The sequence below is a fragment of the Oryzias latipes genome, chromosome 4, assembly GCF_002234675.1.
Source record: "Oryzias latipes chromosome 4, ASM223467v1".
Taxonomy (NCBI): domain Eukaryota; kingdom Metazoa; phylum Chordata; class Actinopteri; order Beloniformes; family Adrianichthyidae; genus Oryzias; species Oryzias latipes.
In genome coordinates this window covers 18,355,648-18,382,079 of record NC_019862.2, presented here as the reverse complement: position 1 = coordinate 18,382,079, position 26,432 = coordinate 18,355,648, and the positions used below count along the sequence as shown (strand labels likewise).

Sequence of the window (26,432 nt, the reverse complement as noted above, 5' to 3'; positions counted from 1 at the left end):
TTTAAGATAATGACTCATTGCTCTTTCGAGCAATTCCAAGACTGCTGGATAAATTTGATTCAGTACAAGCTGGGAAAGCAGCCAAGTATTATCTTGTGCTTGGCCGTCCATCTCATTCACAGACAAGAGGATTGTCTGCGGATCACTGGACATCACTCAAAAACAAAGAGGTGTATTAGCAGTAGGAAATAATTGTGCTTTATGCCAGGATTGCCTTTTTTTTGCTTCATAAGGTCCAAGGCTTTTACAATAAATTATTGACAAAAGAATAGTTTTCCTCACCATTTGCAATATAAACCTGCTCAAATAGATGATTAATTTTTATTAGTTTGTCACCAAGTTTAAAATGTGTAAATGTAACCAAAATGTGTCTATTTGTAAAAATAGAAAATTTAGATGTAGCACAGTCTTGGTAACACCAGCATTATGTCAGTCTGCGCCAGCCTCTCACATCAATGATTAACATGTTTTTTCCAGTCCAGCCGTGAGGGATGAACTCCCAGATGTTCCTGCTGCAGTGGCGTTACATAAGTCAGTGTAAACTAGAGGTTTTTGCTGAGAGTCACATGGGGTAAACTGCTGTGCTTCAGACAGAAAGCAGATTAATCAGTGCATTTGCAGAGTAAATCTGTTATTGTGAGATGCATTTGTGACTTTTTTTTTTTTTTTTTTGCTTTTACTGGAGCAGGAAAGAAACTCTTATCCTGGTGCAATATGAGATGACAGAGCCATAAACCCAGAATACAACAAACACTGTGACAGTCAGGAGTGTGACTGTGCTGACTCTTGCAAGAGGCTTGCAGCTGACTTAATCCTAGGGGATGAATGCAGATTGGTGGCATTTGGTCTATTCCTTTAAAAGATTTCTTAATGGCAAACTGAGTAGGAAAGTGATATGTGCCAGAGGCAGCTGAGTCACGCCACTGCCTGAAGACACAAGAGAGAGGGACCAATGCAGAAGCATGCAAATTCATGTGTGTAGTTTACTTTCACTCTAGGATGGAAGGAGAAAGCAAGAGGGGGAGAAAAATTACTAAACAGCTGCAGCTGCCCTACTCCAAATATAGCTGCTGAAGCACATTGATTAAACTGGATTATTAGCATTTGGTTCTGTTAGCATTTATGGGAACTAATTATAGGTTTTATGAAGTACAGGAAACTTTATACTAAAAAAACAGAACTTGGGATTTTATTTGTCTATTAACATTATTGACTCAATGGAGCGCAATGCAGAAGAGAAGGGGAGAGATGCCTGAAGAGAGACTCATTCAGTTGACTTTATATTTTAAACCTTAAAAGATTTCTCAACATAAATGTTGGATTTGAGATCTAACAATATGTACAGACATCTCAGACCAACTAGAGCTTGCCAATGTGAATATATATATATATATATATATATATATATATACAATTTTTTGTTTTGGCTTATTAAAAGTCTATTGGATTTATTATTTGGGCTCTGTGACATACATAACAAATTGACTTTTTATAGTATAATAAAGCAAGGAGATCGCACAGTTTATCATTAGTGAGTTTGATGACTGCTGTTTAAATGCAGAATCAATCACAATAAAACACAACAAAGTCAATTAAAATAAATAAATAAAAATTGTAACAAACAAAAAATGAGAACTCTAAAAATACACTGTGTCTTTACCAGCATGTGCAATATTTTAATAGAAAAGTGCAATTGACGCCTATATATTTTGACTTTGCATATTTTTTACATTTTTTTATATGTCACATTTCATATTTAAAATTCATTTTTTTAACTAGTGGTGAAGCCAAAACATTTTAAATGAAGAAGACTTTAAAAGGGTGGCAAAAGTAAACAGCAGAGTGGAAGGCCACTACAAATAAAAAGGTCAAAACATGTATTTCAAAAAACTTGTATTTGCTTACTAGAATCATTTGAGGGAGCTCAAGACTTCATTGAAAAATGTTGCTTTTGTTATTTCTGCAATTTTCAAAAAAGCTTTTTTTTGTTTATTTTTTGCTTTTGTTTTATCTTTGTCAATAATGATAGTAATATTTACTCAAAACCTGAATGGGCAAAGCTTCTTGCTGTGTGGGGTCCCCCACTAGCTCCGCCCCTGTCTTCAACCCTAACTTTTGTAAATTCTTTCCTAGAGAGCATCAATATTTTTGGCTGTGCATGCAATGACATTAAAGGAAATGGTGAATCTGAACCTAAAATTGTTGGGTGTTCCAAACAGATGCAGCTATAAGAGAATGGATTAGTTAGAGATTACTAATACTAGTATTTGTACTTTTTGCCACCAATCTGGAAGTGTAAATCCTTTTATTTTGAAGAAAAAAAAACAACTCTGGCTTTGCTTCAGTTTTGTTTAACAATCGTAAAAAATAATGATTAAATATTAGAACGTGAATATAGTTTGAATTTTTAGAAATGGTTTTTGTTTAACTTGCGGAGTTTTGTGTTCGGTATAATATACTGAATTTATAGACATATTGGTTGGAATGGTTGAAATATTTACGGACTATTCTTTCTTTTGACCAGTTTCTGATTGCACACAGGTAGGGGGCGTTGAAAGGCTGCAGAGAGAGCAGCATGTTGCACAGCTTCTTGTCAGTGGGTGTGTGCGCCGCGCGCCGTTTGCGTGTCCTGCTGGCAGGATGAAAGTGGTCGTGGCACAGCAGTGATGTAGTAGCGGAGCTCGCAGAGACTCCGCGACCAACCGTCTGTCACTTTCGCTGGGGATCATCATCTGTCCGACGTTAACGCGCGAGGGGAAAGACTGGATGCGTTTCCTTGCGCAGTTACACCGAGTGAATGTGCCGCGCAATGCGACCAAGAACAGCTGACTGTGGAGGATATATTCTTGCCCCAAAACGGGTTTGTTGGAGTAGCTAGTGCTAGCGCAGAGCTAACGACTGTGCTGGCTGTTTGGAACGACAACGGCGAGGATGCTTCGGTGGATACGACAGCAGTTGGTAAAACATGCTCTACGTTTTCTTCTTTACGCTATCAGTTTGAGTTAATATTTAATAGAAATACTTTTGAGCTATTGAAAACCAATTCGAACTTTATTTAGCTCATTTTAGCCGGTTGACCTAGCTGCTTCGCTCTTTCCGATGTGTACAAAACATTGCTTTGATGACTGTCAGGTAGGTTACCTTTAGCTAACATTTACCTTCCCAGCTAACCCAACAGTTGAAAGCAACGCGAACTAGTTTAAATCTTACAGTAGAACTAAAGTTAAGTCCGTGTTTAAGTGTTAAGTTGAATTTCAAAAATGTTTTGAAATGTGTGATGACGACGTCTGAAAATTTGTTTTAGTTCAACCAATGTACCTGGAAGTTGGTGAACTTGTCGCTAGCTAGGTGGCTAAAAGTCTGTGAAATTAGCATATTTTTTGGAACGTGAGTTTTGGTTGTGTTTTAAAACAAATGGCGCTTTTGTCAGTAAGACACGTCAGTAAGGAAACGGCGAATTTTAAGTGCTGATTACACATTACATCACACTCCTTAAGTTAACGTTGGTTTACTAATTCTAAGTTAAAGTGTAGGTAGAGCAACTTTTCAAATGTTAACCAAGAAGAAACATTGATTGAATCCAGTCACATTTCTACTGCTAAGCATGACATTAGGAAGTTTACCTTAAAAAATCATTATTTTTTAATACAATTAATCATTTCTTTTATTTGATCAAAATCTGGTGACTAGCTAAGTAGCAATAAAACATTTATTTGTGGAAAAATCCCTCTCTAAGTTGGTTTATATTTATATTTCTCATTTGTTTTTGAGAGCAAACAAGTTTTTAGATATTCTTCAGAGAGGGAAATCTGTACTTTTTTTTTTTTTAGCAACCCACCCATTACCTTAAAATGTAAAGATATGAAATCTGGTCAAGTAATAGTCATGTCAGAGTAATCTTATCTAAACTTCCTGTAAGCAGATAGATACCTTTATTTTTCATTAATGAAAAATGAAATGGCAAGGAAATTTAAACAGCCAAGGACCTTTGGGTTATTGAATCAAAAATAATGACCCACGTCTCAGGTTCAGTTTTAAGATGTTCCCAATGCAGAAGGTAAGTTTAAGGAGCATTGTATATTAAACAAGATTTATACAGTTTCATTGACACTTTAATGGGGTACTGTGTTATTTTAGTTGATTTATTTAGCACTTTTAGCTTTCATTTCCAATTAAACTCTGCATGGAAAAATATCAGCCCTGACATTCGAGTGTCCAATAAATAAGACTTGTGTGACTGATGAAGTTTTGTGGACCATGTGAAGGCCGTGTGCCTATCTGAATGAATGAGTGGTTTTGTGACATGAGCACACAAACCAGGATTATAACTAGTACGTTTCATTATTGTTTAGGTCTTTTTTCTATTTTTATTTAACTGCCCTGTCTTAGTCAGAAGGTGCTTACTAATTCGATGGTACTAAAGTTTTCGTTTTGCCCTAAGAGATTAATCTGGACCATTACCTTTAAGCAAAGCTGTTGAGAAATCAGGTCAATTCAGAAGCATAGCAGGCTCTTTGTTATTTGTGATAGCTCTGTTCCTTTGACCCATCTAATCTGATTAGCATGTGTAGTTAATTAAAAGTTAATTAACATCTATCTTAATGCCAGTGGTCTTAAGGCATTTCAATAGTCTTTGTAGGTGTGAAAAATATTATGGTTGCTGTTTTATTTGAGTTTCTTAAATAACAGAAAGATGTAGTTGTATATTAATGTTTGACTTCAGTTCTGTCATTATACAAGGAATTGTAAGTCAGATGGTAAAAGCCCATCTTCTTACCAGGCAGAAGCATCCTTTAATTCATTTTTATTGATCACTTGGATCTGCTGCAAGCTTTTACTATTGTCATTGGTTTTTCTAAAGTTTGCTGCTGATTTATAGCTGTAAATGAAATGAGAAATACGACATTTGCTATGGACATTTTCTCTGTCCATATTTCAAGACTATTAGTTCTCTCTACCGTATTCTATATTGGTTTGGTCTGCTTTTTGTAAATAGTCTTATTTTCAAAAACAGTGTTCATTTCTTTAATGCAACTCTGTCACATTAACACAACACAACCTCTGCAGGTTGTGTTGATGTAATTGCCTCCATACTTCTTGTCACTCTGGTAACTTGCAGTTTTTGACTTGAGGTCCCTCAATCAGCTTTACCGCAAAGTCTGCTGTTTTGTCTGTCACCAAGACTGCGAGAAAGTTGCATGTTTTGCCAAGGGAATAATTGTCCATCTGTGTTTAGATTTGTGGCAGTGCAATTTAAATTCACTTGTGTTTTTTTACACAATGACCACTGTAATTTGGCTTGGTGTTGACACAGCCCCAAATTACCTCAAAAATATTAAATATAAAAAAAAATCTCTTTTATTCAATCAGAAATTGTGATACCCATGGGAATTATTTTGTCAGTGAACTTGATTCAGGTGATGTTCAAAAGCAGCAAATCTTGTATATAACATTTTTTAGTACTGCTTGAACTTATTGATATTGTGTTTGCCAATATCATGTTAATTAATTTTAGTTCCTGTTTTGGTTGTTTCTTGTTGGTTTTAAGAGAAGCCTTTAAAAGACCTAACATGAAAAAAAAACAACAACAATTTCTGTTTCTTAAAAGTTCTCACTTAAAGACCAACTCCAATCACCCTTTGATCCATTGTAAAATTTTTCTAAGTCCTCTTAATTTGCCACACACACACACACACAAACTGTCGTTTTCTAGGGTATAATTTCTGCAGAGCGGCAGTAGTTTATTAGAAATTCACCTGAGTTTATATGCTGTTTACATGCTGTCCTTACATCTTACAGCCCCTCACACCCCCAAACTAATATTACAGGTACAACAAAAAGCTTTCCAGCCATATAGTTTTGAGCCAGATGCCAACTTAGATGAGTAAAACGAAGACGTACATGGATGTAGTTATCTACAGGTGGACGCATTAGACTTTTCTACTTCACAAATATGCTCTTTTTCTAATGGCATTTTTTTTGTCTTCTCCTGATTCATGGTGAGTTGAGTAAATAAATAATCGGAAATGCAATTATTAAGCTTAATTTTCTGAATACATATCTTTCTTAATTAAAAGAAATGCCACAAGAACATTTAAAAAAGGCAAAAACACAATTTTCATCGTTGTGGGTCACTCACCTACACAGTTGTGCAAGTTGTACAGAACCTTTTCAATGACAGAGATTTTCTGTACTGCAATCCTGTTTTTTTTTTTGCTAAAGCAAATGGACTATGACAACATTAAAAAGAAAAGATTCAACAGCACAATTCTTCAACAGCAATGTTTAACTAGACAAAATGTTAGCTTTTTGTTTAAAATGTTTCTTTAAAAAACATTTTGAAGTAGTTTTGTGCCTTTTCGCAAGCCTCCATCTGATAAAATACTGATACATTAAGTTTTTTTCTTACTACTTGTTGTCTTATTATAAATTACAATTTTAAATCCCTCGTGTAATACAATATTATGCGAGGGAAATTCAAGGTATAACCTGCACCAAAAAATGTATGAATGAGACAAGCTTTCTAGCAATTCCTGCCAGAGGTCCGAACTGCAGTTAAGTAATGTTTCAATAAGTATGATGTGCATGGAGTACAAAACTACAAGTTCTCTGCAAGAGTGACAGTTTTCATTTATCAGTGCCAGTTACCCAACGTTTTATTTGAAGATGAGAAATTCTGACCCAAAAAATTGGTTATATTTTAAAACCATGCCTCTGTAATTTATTTATTAGGCTTTCTTTAAATCTGGTTTACAGAAATTCCTTTCCATTTTCAAAAACAGTATTGTTAAATACCAACAGTATTACTCATGCTTCTGTTTTTCTATTATCTTTGGCTAAAAGTAGCAGCTTTATCAATATTTGCTCACCTCGCTCAAATACAGAATTGAGCTGCATTTCATTTGATTAAAAATATAAGATCAAATAAAAATATTGTGTTTTAACCAGTGCTTTCAGATGTCTTCTGGAAATGCATGAGCATATTCTTTATTTTGGTAATTCAGTGAATCAAACTGATATTGTCTATTCTAAGCCTTCACAATAAATAAATAAATAATAAGCTTTACAAATTATCATAAAATAAACAAATAATACATTTATCGTTATCGCGATATCAAGCTGTGCAAAACGCATAATGCAAAAGACAGCAAAAATCGTAACAAATGGTAACTTTAAATGTGCTAAATCTTGTGCTAAACCTTGTGCTTAACCAAATCAAACAAATCCATTTATGCATTCGATCAATCGGATAAGCCCTTTTATGTTAGATGCTCGCCTCCCATGTTGACTAGTTTCATTTGGAGTATAATTTAAGGTATGTTGACTCTTATTTGAAATAAACTGCAGTAGAAGGGAAATTATGTTATTGGTTGTTTTGCTATTTGTTCATATATCGCAAGTTAAATCGTCATCGCAATGTTGATCACTAATATCGCATATCGCGAGTTTTCCTCATATCATGCAGGCCTAGTCTCTTCCCTAATTAAGGCAGGAGGCTCATGCGACATCATGTTGCCACAACATACACATTCAGTTGCTATCTCTGAATTCCTTCGCTACTCACTATAAAGTGCAGTACATAGTGCACTCTATAGTGCGTTCGCCATTTTGTAGTGTTGTCCGAATTTACAATTCCAAAATCGAGTGCCCTAGAAATTTCCCAGAAGTCTCTGCGAAATACCAGTGTGCATCGATGCTCACTAGATTTGTGAATATAGACCACAATTTAGGCCTGGGGGAAAAATCGATTGAATGAATGAATTCGACTTGCGGGCGATTTAAAAAAATAACAAAATCAAGTTTTTGTGTAATGGCGCATTTTTGGCTCCCCAGAGCTCCCGTAGCGTTAGTTTCACACGGCGGTATGGCAAGTGACAAACGACAACATCATAGCGCACACGAAACAGCAAGCGACAACATGGCTAACGATGAGAGTGGGAAGTTTGTTCCCAAGAAAGGAATAAAATCACCTGTTTGGAACTGGTATGGATTTGCTGCTACAGACATGGAGGAAGAGGCCCCACGCTGCAACATTTGCCTATATCCCATTGCAGTCAAAGGCAGCAGCACCACAAACCTATTCCAAGACCTGGGGGAAACCTTTTATGACTGTTCTCCTTCACTCCGTAACTCCAAACATGAACGCGCACCCCCAATACTTGTGCACGCTCCCACTCACTCTCACGTGGCATGCGCTCATTCCTCTTACACACGCAGCGCCCTGATACCAATACTCATTCTACAATGCCTATATAGGTAATTCATTACTTAGATAGTTAGTTGTTACTGTTATTTGTTAATAAAGAAAACTGCGTTGTAATTATTACTAGCGCGGTGATCAAAAATCCCACACCGTCACAGTTCTAGTTTATATCATGTGGGAAACATTTGCATACGGCCAAAGAAATGGTATCCATATATACTGTGGAGAAGACGGGGTTTATTAATTTAATTAAAAACTTAGACCCCAAATATGAGCTGTATTGTTACTCCTTTAGAATGGTGCTACCCTCAAGGTGAATGTTTGTCTCCTTTTAGTAAAACTATAGTCTAGACCAGTGTTTTTCAACCAGTGTGCCGCGGCACACTAATGTGCCGTGGGAGATGGTCATGTGTGCCGTGGGAAATTGCCCTCATTAACTGATTTAACAACATTTCCCATCTCCAGGATTTCAGCTCTCTGTTCATCCAAACAGGCCCTGATAAAACACTGAGGAGTTAGGAATATAAAAGATCGTAAAATACTTTTTCTTTGCGTTTATTTTATTTTATTAAAGACATTTTGATAAGAATGACGTTACCACGATTCACCTGCAGCTCCGGCTGTATTTTGGAAAAGTCCCGTCGCTTTAACTGTCTCCACCAATCATTCTTGGGGAGCTTAATCACATGTCATCAGTCTGACCAATCAGAAGTGGTTAAAGTCTTCACTTCCTTGTCCCGATTTAGCTCGTAAAGTCGCTCAGTTCTAACAAAAATACCAGCTAAAGCTCGTCTTTAGCGGTGTAGCTTTCCACAAAATCCGGTATCAGACCGTGGAACAAGTGAACAAAACAATGAAGCTCCGAAAAGCGTTCTCCGCCGGCCGTTTTATGCACTACATCTCCCATGATGCATTGGGTTGTGAGAGTTACAGCGCACAAGGAGATCTGTTGTTAAACGTCTTGAAACCAACGAACACACTTCAAACTGTTTTTAAATCTTCTAACTTAACTTTAATTGCATCTTTTAGGAAAAAACAGCTGCAGTTTCCAGCTTTTTCTACAACAATTATCTCAAAAATGCATGTGAGACTGTGGAGGGACTGTAGATCAATACAGACTGAGTTTCTCCTCCTTTTTTTTTTAGTTTTTGGATGCTGGTGTGCCGCGGGATTTTTTTTAAGGTTAAAGTGTGCCGTGGCTCAGAAAAGGTTGAAAAACACTGGTCTAGACTAAAACGTGTGACTTAAAACACAGCGGGGACTTTGTTTCCAAAAGTGTGTTCATTTGTATATTATTCATCCCAGAAATGGTGGTTACATTTGTCTTGCGTTTGATTAAATCAAAGCAAAATTTGCATTAAGTTGTCTGCCGTTTGTACTTATTGCTTTCTTTAAGTGGGGGGGGGGGGGTCGAGAAAAAAAATCAGAAATCAAATTTAAAACAATAAAATCGGATATTTCTGGCCATATCGCCCAGCCCTACCACAATGCATTGCATTTGAACAGTATGTGATAAAATGTATTTCAATGTATTTATTTAATAAACCACCAATATTTTTCTTTTCAGAAGTCAGATCATTCATAAACGGTTGTCCCAAAACACCCATATCAATTACATTTTCACTTTGTGAGATCAATTACATCATATTAGCCGTTTAAAAAAAGAAAAAATTAGTGAGGGAGCCTGTGTTCCTAATTGCATTAAAAATCCATTGCACTAGTTAGTCCCGACTATATATTTGTTTAGTAGTTATATATATATATAAGTATATTTCTGATACTTTGCAAAACATTTTTTAAAGAACATTGGAATATTGTTTAAAAGAGTTTTTTTTTAAATGTTTTTTATTCTGAACAAGTAACTACGGAAGCGTTCTTGATAACGTACATTAGGAGACTCACTCTGTCTCTTTGTGCCTTAAAACCAGGAGCCCGTGCGTCCTCCTTCATTAGTTAAGAATAAAAGAAGCCAGAAGAAGCCGGTTTCATCCAGATGAAACACCTGCTCTGGATGATGATCATTCCCAGAGATTATCTTTCTCAGCGTTTCAGGATATTTTCTGGCCGCTCCTGAGTCAGATTATGCATTTCTCCACGCAGAGGCACAAACTTCGGTTGGTAGTGATTCAGGAACTGGTAGAACCAGCTGTTGCTCGCTGTTAAATGTTCTTTAGAAGCTGGCGGGGAAGCAGACAGGCCGGCATGCTCTTCGTCTCCACTCCACTCCTCATAAATTTCTCAGCACCTTCTTCGGACGCAAAAGTCTCATACAAGTGTCTTGAGTTGTCTGTGCTTTTGTGATGAATCACATGACTGAAAAAAAATCCGCAAATACATGACCCAGCGAATATTGAGATGCAAATAAGCTGGGGAACACTATGTAATTTATATAGCAGTTGGTGATTGTTGTACTGTATTAACATAAGCAGTACACTTATAAAATTTATTTTAAAAATAAAATTCAGTTTTAATGAAAGGTGCTTCTCATAAACAATCACAGCTATGATGTAATTGGAGTTTAGGGATAATCAGTCTTTGTATTTTACCAGTCCTTTTATAAAAATGTTAAATTACATTGAATTAAATGGTTCTAAATCAATAAAACAAAATTATTTTAAGTTTTCATGTTTAATTTTACCTAAATAACTTGTCATCCATGGCATTTTCTTAACCTGTCTTCTCTGTTCTCGCAGGGCTTTGACCCCCCTCATCAGAGTGACACCAGGACAGTTTATGTAGCAAACCGATTTCCCCAGAATGGCCACTACATACCACAGCGCTTTGCAGACAACAGAATCATCTCATCTAAGGTAAAAAAAAATAAAAAAAATAAAAGTTTATTCCATAAATGTTTTGAATTTGATGAAACTTTGCATTTTAGGATAATTTTTGCTAAATCCGTTTTATCACACATTATAAAGTATGTGGTTTACATGTGTTCTTAGTTTTTTTTTTTTAAAGTGGATTTTAGATGGTCGATTCGTAGAAAACTGTGGATTTGGTAACCAATGGATTAAACAGACCGCTCTTACACAAACAATTCACAGTTTAAAGTGGAGGCTTCATGCATTAAATAACCAAAGACAGTCGTGTTACTGAGGGAATTTCCAGAGTAACTGACAAAATATGCAACTCTTACCAACTTGGAAACTCTTTAGCAAGATATTTAGTTAAATCATAATGTATACTGTACTCGCCATAGCAGCCTTTGGAATGTTTCTAGGAATAAATGTACGAAACCTATTGAGTATGTTCATCAGTTTTGTGCTTTATAAACACACTAAGTCTTTGAAAGTAAACATTTGTTTGTGTTTTTCCTATTCCTTGTTCCTTTAAACGGCAATCCTTGTTTTTGTTTCTATTTCAGTACACTGTTTGGAATTTTGTTCCCAAGAACATGTTTGAGCAGTTCAGAAGAATAGCAAACTTCTATTTTCTAATTATTTTCCTTGTGCAGGTAAGTTAACACGCATATAAAAAATCTTCCTATGAACGTTCATGGTCTTCTCAGACAAATGAAAATGAGTCATGTGGGACTATAGGTTTTTTGCACTGGATACAAGTTTTGGGTGTGTGATGTGTGTGTGTTGGGCATCCTCATTCGCATGAGTGACTCATCAGCTTCAGAGAGCTCAAGAGGAACAGGTTTGCCTCTGCATTCAAACATTATAGCCTCACAGTGCAGTGAGATGTGGGTCTTTACAGCCTGCCCAAAGCAATTTCACTATCCAGCAGTCAATGTTTGCTGAAGCCACATTTGGTTTTTCCTTCAGCCATGTATTTGATGTATTTAGTCCTTTAGTAAATTGATTTGATTTGACTTTACAAAAATATCTCTGCTACCATTGTATATTGGTACATTTTAAGTCGGCTAAAGGAGAAATAATTGCAGTGAATTTGTTTTGAGATGATTTGTTTTGACTAGAAAATTTGACAATTTCTGATTTTCATCTATTCCTAGAAACTAGAAATGCTATTTCCTGCTAATACCTAAAAGAATAATTGATCACAAAATATTTTGGATTTGCAGATAGGAGGTTTCATCTTTACTTAATATTTGTAGTCTTGAAAAAAATTGTTATAACTTTTGAACTAACGTTCTTGTCATTTTTTTAATGTTTACAGTTGTCAACTTCAAGCTGACGACTTGTTAAAGCATGTTAAGCTCGTTTTGTTTACAATAATCAATTAGAAAATATTGCAATGTAGCAGGTTTTTGGAAAAAATGTTGGATCTATAGTGTTCTTACAGGAACAAAGCAGGAAACAGACTCACTGTTGTAGGTACACCCCTGCTTCTAGAACCAACACTAATGTGAGTAGACAGTAAAGCTTGTAAATCAGATGATCAGTTAAGTGTTAACAAAACAACATTTTGCTGTCATCTAGGAAGTTGTGAGTCAGAGATTAATGGTTTTCATGGCTTTGCACTGTTCTTTGATGTATGGTTTGTATGCAGCTGCTCAAAAATGGAAACCCGTTCCCTGAAACTGTTTTTGCACAGTTCTTCAAGCTATAATGAAGACAACATTAAGTTTGGAGATCTCAAGTGATCGACCTCAAAGTTGAAAACTTCTGTGTACTACAGCTCTCAGCACTCACTGATCCTACTTTTTGGTCATGTGGTCTACCCCTTCTTGGCTGAGTCCTAGTTTATTGTAAACCACGGGCTCATTTAACACAAGTTCCTCGACTGGACATGTTGGACAGGTGACCTTTGGTTATGAAAAATATTTTTGGAGAGCCAGTCTGCATTCCTGATGCCTCAATGTTGATAAACCTGTAGCAATGAAACAGAAACACCTGGATGCAACTATTTGGATGAGTGTGGGAATACTCCTGGCAGTATAGAGCGTGTTCTCCAGCAATTTTAAGGTTTACCTACCAGACTACCCTAGTATAAAAATTAAAAAAAAAGATGAGTGACAATTAGTAACATTTTGTTATCATATATCCTTGTAGATCAAATAATGTGTTTGACATTATAGATGTTGCTTTGAAACTTTTCATGTCTCGTGTTGAATATCATGAGGACATACATAAATCTGTGAAAATCATTTATACATGGAAATCTATATACCTCCATATGCACTTTTTACTTTGTGAAGATATATATTTTTTTATAGTTTTCTCTCTTCTCTTGCAATAATAAAGGTAAATTGTTGTTTTGAACATTAGGATGAAGGTTGAAAACAGGATTCAGGGGCTGAGGAAAGAATTTCATCAGTGGCTCTACATAGAGATTGTGGCTCACTGGTGTGTAGGTCTGACTGAATCTGTTGGTTAACTTTTAAAGGAAGTTGGGGGGTTTCCGGTTTCATACATAAACCACTACTTCTCTCTTCACAACTTGCTGGTTGTTGTTTTTTTGCCTTTTTTAATTTTTTAATTTACACATTCTTTCATTTTTGCTGTGATGTCATCATGCTATGTATTCTGTGCTGTTTTCTTTTCAGTTAATGATAGATACTCCAACCTCACCAATCACCAGTGGGCTCCCGCTCTTCTTTGTGATCACAGTTACGGCTATAAAACAGGTCAGAACGCACTTACCATCTTCCAATGGCTTAGTCATAAAATATCCTGCTTACTTTTTGCAGTCTATGAAGGTCATCAAAAATGCATACATTTAAAGTTTGTTTGGTGTAAAGTTGTTGCTACTTGTCAGAGAGACTAGGAACCCAGTATTGTGCAACCATGTCAGTGAAAGAAAGTTTAAATGACATCTGCAGCTTTTCAGAAACCTTTGACTGACTCACTCTGCAGGGCTACGAGGACTGGTTGAGGCACAAGGCAGATAATGAAGTGAATGGAGCTCCAGTGTTTGTGGTTCGAAGTGGAAGTCTGGTCCAAACGAGATCTAAAAACATCAGGGTAATCCAAATAAACCAATGAACTTTGTCATGCTGTCTGGTTTCAACACAATTGTCTGCTCTATGAACTAAGCTGCTCTGTTAGTGCAGATCTTCTGTATGGGTCATAGCTAACCCCTGCACCCAGTACTAACTTTGGTTTGGGTGTTAAATTCCTAGAGCATGTGATGATTATTTTTTTAACATACAATTAATCATTTTCTATATAGTAGTTTTGTTTTTTGAGTGGCCAAACAAAAGGGTGTTTCACATTACTGGTTAGAATCTATGAAAAAAACAACTTTTACATTTGGTGTAAATTTTGAAAAAATCATTTTACTTATTTATTTTTTATTGAGGGTAAGGTTATTATATATATTAGTATCCGTTTTAAAAATGTTATAATTTTAATTTTAGTGAAAATATGATGCTCACTTTTTCCACTTGATGTGATTTCAAACCATTGCCATAACACGGTCCTAAAATGAAAGTGCTCACGAATCATCTCTTATTCAATAGCTGCTGGAAATTAGCATTTGGATTTGAATGACATGTGTGCTTTTGGGAAAAAAAAATAAGCTTTTTAAAAGTGGATAACAGTAGATAAAGTCATAATGATTTACGCCTGTAAATTTAGCCAAACATTTTATTAACTCCATAAATATTTTTGCTACTTCACACAAATATTTCTAAATTACTTTGAATTAAAAAATAATTCTTGAACATTTCTGTCTTCAATATCACGTTTCACAAATTTTCTTTTAACGACATTTGTTTAATTCTCTTAAAGTTTACGAGTTTCAAATTAGATTAGCAAATGTTCTATGGCTGTTAAGACCATCATAAATGCCAATAGTTATTGCATAAACATTTAGCTGAGCTTCTATACTCATTACTATTGTCTGTGTGTTTGTGTGTGCATATGGATCCAGGTGGGAGACATTGTTCGTGTGGCGAAAGATGAAACGTTTCCAGTTGACTTGGTGCTGCTGTCATCGGATCGTGCAGACGGGACTTGTCACATCACCACAGCCAGCCTCGATGGAGAGACCAACCTCAAAGTCTGTGCTCTTGATTCTAAAGACTGCCGCGAAAGACAAGCTCAAAAATAAACATAAACCTACTCAGGAAACCCCTAAAACAAATGTACCTCAAGTCAGCTAGAAGTCTAGGTATATTTTTTAAATGCCCCATTGTGGGTTAATCAACTTCACATAATTTAATATTTAAATGGTGTGACCAATAACAGTATTTAATGTAGAAAAAAATAATGTAGAAAAAACTCAAGTCACAGTCTGTTAGTGGATGACGTCATAATAAAGCTCTACATGTTGAAATACTCCAAAGAAGGTCATTTTTAAACTGTACCATTTTATTGGACACAACTTTTTTTCTATCATTTTTTTTAAATCATTTATTGATTTTTATCTACAATTTGTTCCTATACTGTCAATATCTTATGGTTTCCTTTTTAAAAACATTTAACCATGGGACAACTTATTTATAGAGACAGTAAATCGCTTTTTATGAAGAGTTTCATATAATTGGGTTCCTTCTCATCCAATGACCTAGAGCTGGATGATGTGGCCGAAAACATGTTTATTTTTAGATGTGATTCAAAATTCAATTCTAAATCAAGTTTCCTGTACAGAAAAATGAATGTATCAGTCCATTTGACCCCACAGTATGAATTCCTCTTTTGCATTGATTGCCCTAGCTCAGTAGTCATGCACAGATTACTCAGCTTGCCAGCAGAGGTCTTTCAATAGAGTTCTCTAAACCAGAGAACTGTATTGTCATTGTCATGCGGTAAGCACAAAATATGACTGGAAATATAATGTAAATTGACAGTTCTATCAGTCCCACAATCAGACAAAGCAGTTACCATGAGAAATTGAATATAAATATTAAAGAATCATAAAAGCCCTCCAAACATGATAACAAAAGGTCTGTCAAGTCTGTAGCCAAAGTTGAGTGTCTGTTGGACAATCCGGAAACTCCCTCGACAAAATGCACTAAACTTAGCAGGTATACCACAAAATCCACTGCAGTCTGAAATCTACTGAACTGAACATGACAACTGAACAATGTAGCAACAAGATTCAAAAATAAAACTGCATTGTTGTATTTCAGGCAACTCATGATTTGATTCAGAGCTGAGTATCTGTATTAGCATTTTGTGTGTGAACATGAATGGTAACAGGAGTGTTTTAGGTGTAACCTGTGACGGTGAGAAATCAACCCTCCCCCATCATGTTATTAGCACAGCAGTAATAAAAACATATAAATTAAGAAATATTACATGCGATTTAACAAACGGAAATAGTAGAATATGTATTTTCCTTTTTATGTCACCATAAACTAAAAAATTCAAATGAACTGATTAAATCAATAAAAGCTTTAAGATAAACCTCTTCAGGCTGTTTTACCGCATGTGTCTTTCGTGTTGTTTTTCTAAAGTCCCATTTTCTTTGCAGACTCACTTCTCTGTGCCAGAGACATCAGTGTGTCAGTCAGTGTCCCAACTGGAGGCTCTGCAGGCTGTGGTTGAGTGTCAGCAGCCAGAAGCCGACCTCTACAGGTAATCTCTACCAAACTCACACACCGTCAAAAGGAAAACATAAAAATCCTCCTTACAGTGAGTTCAGTTATTACCAACAGGGATACCATTCTGAACATACTGTCATGTGATTATTTAAAGACAAATGATGCACGTTTGTTTCATGTGAAAAATATCATCCAATAGATGCATTTTTATCTTTCAGCCTTCTAATCTAAATGACTGTTTTTCCAGATTCGTAGGCCGCATCACTGTGATTCAACATGGGGAAGAAATTGTCAGGTAAGACCATATTTATTCCTCCATGGCATCTAGCAGTTAAACCTAATGAATATTTACTGTACTTTTACCTTCTTAAAATGCTTTTTAGATCAAACTGTGGATCACAATTGTAACATTTTACATATCTGTGAATAAATACACGGTTTCTTGACTATGTAAATACCGGGATTTGTCAGATATTAATGTTTGCTGTCATGCCAGTAAAAGAGTGATTGTGCTAAAACCCTTTTTTGATTACGTTTTGTGCATTATTTTATTGTAAAAATGTACCATCTTGATGTTTGTTTCTAGACCATTGGGTCCGGAGAACTTGCTGCTGCGAGGAGCCAGGCTGAAAAATACGAAAGAGATTTTTGGTGAGTCATAAACAAAACTAATTTCTTTAGAAAAGTTATAACCTTTTTTGCAATGAGAAGTTTTGTTAAAGTCCAGTAGAAAAGGATGAATGTTCTGCTGTCTTATGGCACTTGATGCACAAAATGATTTTGACATGAAGGAAATCACTGATGTGATGTAAACAAGCTAATCCCAGAGCGCTTCAACACATTGCTTTGTAATTATCTAATAATTTTTTTGTTGTGTTTTTCTTTTTTTGATGGCATTGGTTTTGCAAGTGTCTTTTTTTTTTTGGAATAAAGAGCTAAAACGTTTGACTCTCACTTTCTCGTGAATAAAAATGTAAATTTGGGTCGATAATGGACAAAGCACTGGTATGATGTCATGGCTAAACCATCTTTGTCATTACAGGTGTGGCAGTTTACACAGGAATGGAATCCAAGATGGCCCTCAACTATAAATGCAAGTCCCAGAAACGCTCTGCAGTCGAGAAGTAAGGAATTTGTTTTATTTCTAGAGAGCAAAAAAACCTTTTTGTTGAAGAATGTGTTGTTGAATTTCCTGTTTAAAAATCCTTCCGACAGGTCAATGAATACTTTTCTTATCATCTACCTGGTCATCCTGCTGTTTGAGGCGATCCTCAGTACCATCCTAAAGTATGCTTGGCAGGCTGAGGAGAAATGGAATGAGCCATTCTACAACCAGAAAACTGAACAAGAGAGAAACAGCAGTCCGGTTAGTCTGCTTAGACATATAAGATTTTCTCTTTCTTTTTTTTAATGAGCGTTTGCTCTTTTTCTCTCATCTGCAGAACATGTAGATGTGATCATACCGGGGTAGATGGGGCAGTTTTTAACATCAGGAATGTCTGAAAAAAGATAAAAGAAAGGAGTGCTTTATCTTTGTTAATCTGTTGGCACATTAACTGCCAGCACTAATCAGGAAGACATACCAGCATGTGCTGTGTTCCAAGTCACACAGAGGGACATAACACACATATTTGTGCACAAGGCAACATTGTTCTCAGAGACTGAAGATTTTCTCCAACCTAGTACAATATTTTCTTTTTATCTCTGGAATAATTTGTGATCCCATTAACCCCATTATTGTCTTTCTTTCAGTCATTACAATTGACATATAGTTTGCTAAAACCCAGCTCAGCAGTAGCATGCATTGATTTATTTAGTGTGGATTCTCTATTTTTTTTATATCCTGTGAATTTATAATCCAAAAAACCATGCAGTCTGTTATCTTGCTTGTTCTCCTTTCCTGTCACAAAAAGTAATTAATTTTTCTAATGGGAAAATATTAGCCTGACTTGAGTGATTAAGGTCGTTCAGTTTGAGGCCCCATCATCCAGGGTGGATAAGATCTTGATGAGGCAAAAGTACTTTCAAACCTTTGATCATTTCTTCTATTTATATTTTTTTTCTGATATATGCCCTTTATTTCTTTCTTCTTTCTTCTTTTATTATTATTTATTAACTGTATTTTCTTATTTGTTTTTTTTCAGATTCTGAAGTTTATATCTGACTTTCTGGCATTTCTGGTCCTCTATAACTTTATCATTCCCATCTCGCTCTACGTTACCGTGGAGATGCAGAAGTTCTTGGGGTCCTTTTTCATTGGCTGGGATTTAGATTTGTACCATGAAGAATCGGATCAAAAAGCTCAAGTCAACACGTCTGACCTGAATGAAGAGTTGGGACAGGTGCTCTTTTTTTTTTTTAGATGTTTTTGTTTATAATTACTTGCATTTCAAAAAAATAAACAACCAGAAAGAATAGAAAAGTCTCTATTTTAATCATTTTTTTGTATTTAGCCATAATGTAAATTTTTGACCAAGCTAATTGTTTTTGTGTAGTTTTAAACATATTATAAAGTCAAAAGACCAAGTAGCTAGTTTGGCTTAATGTTTAGCTATAGTTGTCTTCATTTGGGCCTTTGTTCTTCCATTTTTAGGTAGAGTACGTGTTTACTGACAAAACGGGCACACTAACAGAAAATGAAATGCACTTCCGTGAGTGTTCAATAAAAGGAACCAAGTACCGTGAAGTTAATGGCAAACTGTTACCAGAGGGAATGACAGACGACTCACCAGATGGCTCTGTGGCTCACCTGGTAAAGCACACGCACACACTACCACGCTCATACACACTCTTATGTTCGAGTGGATGCATATCTATCACACTACATTGTCTGGAATACGTTTTGATTTCCCCTCTTCTCCATTCCCCGTTGTGTATTCATCCAGATAGGCGATGAAGTCCTATTTCTCAAGGCAGTGTCGTTATGCCACACTGTTCAGATCAGCTACGACCAGCCGGACCTCCCGCTTGGAGCATCAGACCCATTCTCTCACGTTAATGGGTTTTCTTCCAATCACATGGAGTACTATGCTTCTTCACCAGATGAGAAGGCTTTAGTAGAGGCAACAAAAAGGTAATAAAGGAGTACCTTTAATTACATTCATAATCTCTCACATTCTTAGAAATTCTTCATAGTTCCATAGAGTTATTGACAGATTTGTACATAAAATTCTTATTTGAATAGACAAAATAGTTGTATTTGTTGTTTGCTAGTTTGAATTATTTTTAGAATATTCTCTCAAAAGCTTCCAGTTCAGAAGTCACGTTAGAAAACTACTTCTGTGTGTCTGTGCAGATTGTCATTCATCCAGGTCACATTTTGTTCTTTTTGAAGGTTTAAGGTTCTAGTTTTAGGGTCTAAATGTGGAGCTGCTCAATAGAAATTTTAAAATACCTTTACATAATATGTTCCCTTTATATGCTTAATTTATATCAATACCATTACTTTTAAACATTCTTCTTTAGTTTTTGCTGTAATGAAGATTATTTTGCATTGTTCCTTCACGAACACATTTATCTTTGTTCTGTTTACAGAAAACTACTATACAATTATAAATTAGACGTCTCTATTCACAGTAGAGATGCGCAGTGGTTAGCGCTTTTGCCTCACAACAAGAAGGCTCCTGGTTCAATTCCTGGGGGAAACAGAACAACAATGGGGGACCTTTCTGTGTGGAGTTTGCATGTTCTCCCCGTGCATGGGGGGGTTCTCTCTGGGGTCTCCGGCTTCCTCCCACTGTCCAAACACATGCTTCATAGGGCAATTGGTTATTCTAAATTGTCCATAGGTGTGAGTGTGCATGGTTGTGATATGTGTGACCCTGCGACAGACTGACGACCTGTCCAGGATGTCCCCTGCCTTCGCCCATAAGTGGCTGGGATAGGCTCCAGAAGCCCCGTGACCCCGAAAGGGACAAACTGAAGATGATGAATGAATGAATGTATTCACAGGACCTGAATATACTCAAAACTTTAATAATGAGGCCACATAAGATTTCAGTGTCTTGTCACATGATATGTTGTCATGTAGATTTTCTGAACATTTAATAACAATACTCACTGTTAAAACATAATAAAAGCATGTAAATATCCAAATGAATCTATTTATTACTTAAAAATAAGCACACATAGTACTGAATTCCATTTCAGGGCTGTTGAAAAAATCTAAAACATAAGCAGTAATTAATAAGTCTAACATAATTTGAGATTTCCTAAGATGAAATCCAATAGCTGGCATAAATTTGAGTTTGCAATTACGGTACAATGATGGGAAAATGACATATGTGTTGTTTTACCCACATGTGGGGAATACTGTACAATAAAATCTAATATTCAGCTCCTGCTGTCTCATTTAATCAACAGTTCAGTTTAGCATTTGCAATAGCCATTTTACGTAAGGTGCATAATTTATTAGTAGTTGTTTAAATAAGCATATCCCAATTATCACAGGTAAACAAACTGTTCATGACTTATTAGCCCAACCCCAAGAACGTTTTGTTTATTATAGCAGTCTTATTATTCATCCTGGTTTTAATGGTTGTTTTAGTTTAAACTTTCAGTTCATTTTTAAGTATTTACAAAATGCAACAGATTTATTTTGTGTTAAGTTAAAACAAAGACAATGTGTCTTATACTTTCAAATTTAGTTATTTCTGATAGGAATCTTTCTGGAGTACTTTAGAAAACTAGCCCAATTCAATAGACTGCATGACTGTTTGGGATGTTGTTATTAAACTTATATAAACTTCCTTTTTTCTGCTCGTTTGGTTCTGGCTTGATTTTTATTAAGGCTATATATCAACAGCACGTCTTTGTGACACCAAGAGAATTTAAATGTTTTTAAAGGAACAAACATGTTAGAGGAAGTACAACAAAGGGGCTTGTCTCAAATTTGCATTGTCACCATGGTGAAAAAAACCTGACAATTTTTGATCTCTTTTCTACAGGATTGGAGTTGCCTTCACTGGAAGCAGGGGAGAGACCATGGAAATCAATACATTTGGCAAGTTGGAGAAGTATGTAGACCCATAGCTCTTCATTTATAAAAAAAATCTACATTCATTATAGACATCTAATGGATTGTCACCCCCAGAACAGCTTTTGAAAACATATGAACACACTTCGCTCACGTCTGACAGTTCAGGCTTCCACAGCGTACGTTTATTTCTGATAATGCACACTTCGCCTGCCATTAACCCTTACTTGGGATGTTTTATTGCTATAGCACATAAAGGATTCTATAACTTGACTGTTGCAAAAACAACAGATGGTCACTGAATTGCTGCTTCAATTATTACATTTTGAAGATAACAATCTTCTGTAAGCGTCAACAGCTTTTTTTATGGATCCCCAGGTATAAACTACTTCATCTGCTGGAGTTTGACGCCAACCGCAGGAGGATGAGTGTCATATTACAGACTCCTTCAGGTAATATTGTCTTCTTTTTCTACTGCAGGGGATATTATCAATATAGGAAATATTATAACCCAGACAGTAGAAGCAAAGGACTAGAGGTTACTAAAGAACACTCACATAGTAACACAAAGAAGAAAAGCCTATTAAAGAGCTATTCCCCAAAGAAAAACTGCGATAACATTTTCATTTAAAGTTCCTGCTGATGGTCATATTTTCGAGAGGTTATACTGTTTTTCTAGAATCGTGCATTAGTTTCCATTACAGAAATTAACAATTATACATTTCTATTTGCTTTTTCCACATCAGCTACTTGGAGCTTAATATGCAATCCCTGTCTTTGTGCAAAATATATATTGTTAAAAAAAGAGAGAGAGAGTGAGTTGAACATTCTTGGGAAATCACTCAACTGCATAAGCAGAGAACATCTATTCATTCAAATAACCAGGAAGAACACCTAAAAGCATTTTTGAAAATTTACAGATTGAATCTTTGAAGGTGGAATTGAACAGTTTAGTTGTGTATTTAGTGTATTCAGTGTATCTTTTTTTTCCCTACCGAGGAGGAACAGTCCTCTTCACCAAGGGTGCCGAGTCAGCCATCTTGCCTTTTGCCACTAGTGGGGAGATTGAAAAAACAAGACTCCATGTTGATGAGTTTGCCCTGGTGAGAAACACTCAATCGTCTATATGTATGTAAATGTAACACCATGGTTTGAGGTGAGGAAAAGCTTGTATAAAAACGTGGCACTATCCCTTGTGTGTTTACAAGTATTGATATACTGAAGTTAAATATTGAGATTTTAAGCAGAAAAACAAGGTTCCCAAAACACATTTCCGTCCATCTACTTTAAAAGCTCCCTTCTGTGCTTCCTAAATAGTGAAAAAGTAAAATTTGACAGAAGATAATGAACAGAAAAATGACAGTAAAAGTAAAATACTACTTTAAAGTTGTGATATTGGAACATTACCTTGGGTTGTTTCTGTCTAAAAGCCTTGTTTCACAAAGGGTGCCAGATTAGCAACACGGTAGATCATAAACTTAGATGCAACTGTTTTGTACCAGTCATGATTAGCAATTTTATAGAAGCTTTTTAATATCTTGCTAGTAAAGGCTGCTGCTAAAGCAGAATTCTTTTGCTGTGTTAAAGTAGAGTGTGAGTGAGTCCTAAAAAACAGTTAAAGTTTTGTATTATTGACTTGGATTTGTTCATGTGAATCAGTAACAATATCTGTATGTTCTGCTGAAGATGCAAAAATGGCAGACAAACAGATGTTAAAATGTCCGTTGACGTGCTTTTCAGACGCTCTCGTCTCTGTACTCCAGTTACCTGACTTAGGGTTTATTCGTTCACTTTTACCATCTTATCATATTTTCTGTACTCCACACTTACTGTCTGATGTTACAGTCATGTTACATATGTCTCACATTACATTTTCTTGAACTGTTTTTTATCACAACCGTTTGATTTTTCATCTTATTCTAGAAAGGTTTGCGGACCCTTGTGGTTGCATGTCGACACTTCAGTCCAGAGGAGTACATGGATGTGGACAAGCGCCTGACAGCTGCTCGCACTGCACTGCAGCAGAGAGAGGAGAAGCTACAGGAGGCTTTCGACTTCATCGAGAGAGACCTGCAGCTTCTGGGAGCCACAGCAGTGGAAGACAAGTATGGAGACTCTGAGTAGAACTTTTCTTTTAAAAACAATGCACATTTAATTTGCATTTGCCATTCAGGATGGCATTGGTTTAGCAGTAGTGCTTTGTTATTCAGTGACATAACCAAGGTACACAAATGTTCTGAAAGGTTCTTGCTGTCTTAACTCGAAGTTGTGTATAACTGGTGTGAGAATCAGCTGCTTAAAAATGTTTAACCTTAATCTTGTGCTTTTATCAGTAAAATATGTTTTTTTTCTCCTGCTATGACCAAGGATTTAAAACTAATTACAGTCCAAGTATCCTGAGATGCAGGTTGGGTTCTTTTGTAATTAGCAAAAGTTAAAAGGACAAACTAAGACCACTGCAGTTGTGTTGTCTATCCTAAGGGATTTCTTTATAGTGCTGTGCTTAATCTTTTAAGAAATGTCACTAGAGAAATTAAACCTCCATCTCTTTTTTTTAATAATTGACGGGGAGTTATTAAATTGGTAGTTATTACTGGTTAAAGTAATGTTTGTTTCTGAAGTGAAATGTTATTCTTTGAGTCGACTAAAAGAAATAATTTTAGCCTTACTTATTAATGAGCAACAATGTCAAAACAGACGTGTGCTGTGCTATATGAGTGTGAATCTCCAGCTAACAATGTAAAATCAGCAGGGAGATGCACGCGTCATCTCAATGAGCTCTTCCTGGCAATGAATGCTACTATGTGTTAGTATCCACTCACCATCTGCTTACACAGACCACAGCTTTTCACACTTGGTTTATTGTTTTGCTGTCTCCTGTTTGCTTCTCTGTTTCTGTGTCAAAGATGAACTTCTCCCAGGGCACACATGGTCATAATCAAAGCATGGAAGGCATGACTAACATTTCTGTTTTCAGCCGAGTATTCCAAGCGCAGTGCTGATGGGCATCATCACTTCAGATCATGTTAACTGTCCAAAAATGTGTTTCAGGCTGTGGTCAAAAAAGGGCAAACATTAGGACACTCCTAAGATGACCTTCTGCACTCTCAAATCCCCAACGCCGTGTTTTCATCCAAACATATTCATTAATATATCCCCTCATCCGAATTATCAGGCTTCAAGACAAAGTCCAGGAGACGATTGAGGCTTTGCGACTGGCAGGAATCAAAGTTTGGGTGCTGACTGGGGATAAACATGAAACGGCGGTCAGCGTCAGCCTGTCTTGCGGCCACTTTCATAGAACCATGAACATCTTGGAGCTTCTGCAACAACGCTCTGACAATGAGTGTGCTGAGCAGCTCCGCAGACTGGCCAGAAGGTAGACGTGTGTGTGTGTGTGCGTGCGTGTGACTGATTCACTACTTAAAATGCCAATATTTCATTATTTAGTTAATTAAAAAACCCATGCACACTTACAATTTTTTTTAAATTAATGTTATTATTGTAACAAAAATTAAACCTTTCAAATGAAATATTCCTTTATGGTCATCTTTTTCTATTTGCTTGCAGGATCAAAGAGGACCACGTCATTCAGCATGGCTTGGTTGTAGATGGGGCCAGTCTGTCTTTAGCTCTTAGGGAACATGAGAAGCTGTTTATGGAAGTGTGCAAGAACTGCTCCGCTGTGCTGTGCTGCCGTATGGCCCCGTTGCAGAAAGCTAAGGTAATAACCTACTGCTGTGCAGAAGTCACCCATGGGTGGCATCCATGTATGAAGGTGTTATTGCTGCTGTCTATCAAGACAGGTCATTTCCTTGTATTGTTTTAAGCAGCGTGCATTGGTTCATTCATTTAGTTATTTAGCTTTTTATGTTTTAATCATTCATGCATCAGTGGAAAAGCTGCAAAAACTAAGAGGTTTTCCCTTTTGAAACATTCTGAGAAAGTATGGCTCTTTAATGAAAAATGTAAGAAACCTTTGCTTAAAAAAAACAAGAAGTGAAAGGGATGCAGAGGGTTCTATTCCTCAAAACTGGTTATTTTATACCGCAAATTTTAATGAAATTGCACCAGGCAGTAGGCTGCCTTTTATGCTTACAGCACACATCTCATGACATGTAAAACTAATTCCATCTAGATTCAACTGAAACGTCTAGCTGCAGCTAAATTCAATTATAAGGGATGGAACTGGATGTCCAGCCTTTGACTCCACTCAAGTATGCAGACTGCATCTATCTGTTCCTCCCAGAGACAACAGGACAGCTAGAGAATAGCTCACATTGAACTGAAGTCAACTTGTGTAGCCCAGTTAAAGGTCTCTCCAATAAGGGCTTGCACAAATTATTCTTATGTATTGTCAAAAATAATAAAAGAACACTATTTTCATTGAAAAAGTATTGAGTTGTGTTGTTGTATTGTGATATCTCTTGTGAAATGACTTTGAGTCTTTTTGAACATGGTGTCAACTAGGGCTGCACGACATGAAGAAAACTCACGATATGCGATATTGCTGATTAATATTGCGATAACGATATAATTTGCGGTGTATAAACAAATAGCAAAACAACCAAAAACATCATTTCCATTTCACTGCAACAATTTAAAAATTATACTCCAAGTGACCCTTGTCGACGTGGGAGGCAAACATCAAACATAAAAGGGCTCATCTGACTGATCAACAACGTAAACGGGTCCTTCCGATTGGTTAAATGCATAAAGGGATTTATTTCATTTGTTCAATATTTCAAGCTGCCATGAGTTTGTTTTAGCACATTTAAGGTAACCACTTATTGCGATTTTCGCCATCTTTTGCGGTATTCATATTGCACAGCTTGATGTCGCGATAACGATAAATT

The 26,432-nt window shown here is 36.2% G+C and overlaps 1 protein-coding gene across 8 annotated transcripts in view; it reads left to right on the top strand.

Moving 5' to 3' along the window:
• The first annotated feature begins 2,588 nt into the window (after positions 1-2,588).
• The window catches only part of atp11b (ATPase phospholipid transporting 11B (putative)), a 46,131-nt gene continuing 22,287 nt past the window's right edge, over positions 2,589-26,432 (top strand). For 2 of the 8 annotated variants that reach the window (XM_011474188.3, XM_020702523.2), the window contains exons 1-20: positions 2,589-2,958; positions 10,897-11,013; positions 11,571-11,660; positions 13,659-13,739; positions 13,969-14,076; positions 14,987-15,115; positions 16,532-16,635; positions 16,849-16,896; positions 17,188-17,252; positions 17,644-17,725; positions 17,817-17,967; positions 18,746-18,943; positions 19,195-19,353; positions 19,487-19,674; positions 21,548-21,616; positions 21,955-22,028; positions 22,576-22,679; positions 23,500-23,681; positions 24,752-24,955; positions 25,147-25,300. In XM_011474188.3, coding sequence (XP_011472490.1) covers positions 2,932-2,958; positions 10,897-11,013; positions 11,571-11,660; positions 13,659-13,739; positions 13,969-14,076; positions 14,987-15,115; positions 16,532-16,635; positions 16,849-16,896; positions 17,188-17,252; positions 17,644-17,725; positions 17,817-17,967; positions 18,746-18,943; positions 19,195-19,353; positions 19,487-19,674; positions 21,548-21,616; positions 21,955-22,028; positions 22,576-22,679; positions 23,500-23,681; positions 24,752-24,955; positions 25,147-25,300 — 2,334 coding nt within the window. In that variant the 5' untranslated portion in view covers positions 2,589-2,931. Of the gene's footprint in view, positions 2,959-2,986; positions 3,133-10,896; positions 11,014-11,570; positions 11,661-13,658; positions 13,740-13,968; positions 14,077-14,986; positions 15,116-16,531; positions 16,636-16,848; positions 16,897-17,187; positions 17,253-17,643; positions 17,726-17,816; positions 17,968-18,745; positions 18,944-19,194; positions 19,354-19,486; positions 19,675-21,547; positions 21,617-21,954; positions 22,029-22,575; positions 22,680-23,499; positions 23,682-24,751; positions 24,956-25,146; positions 25,301-26,432 lie in introns of those variants that run through there. The other 6 variants (XR_002289992.2, XM_020702522.2, XM_020702525.2 and 3 more) reach the window with 4 other exon arrangements.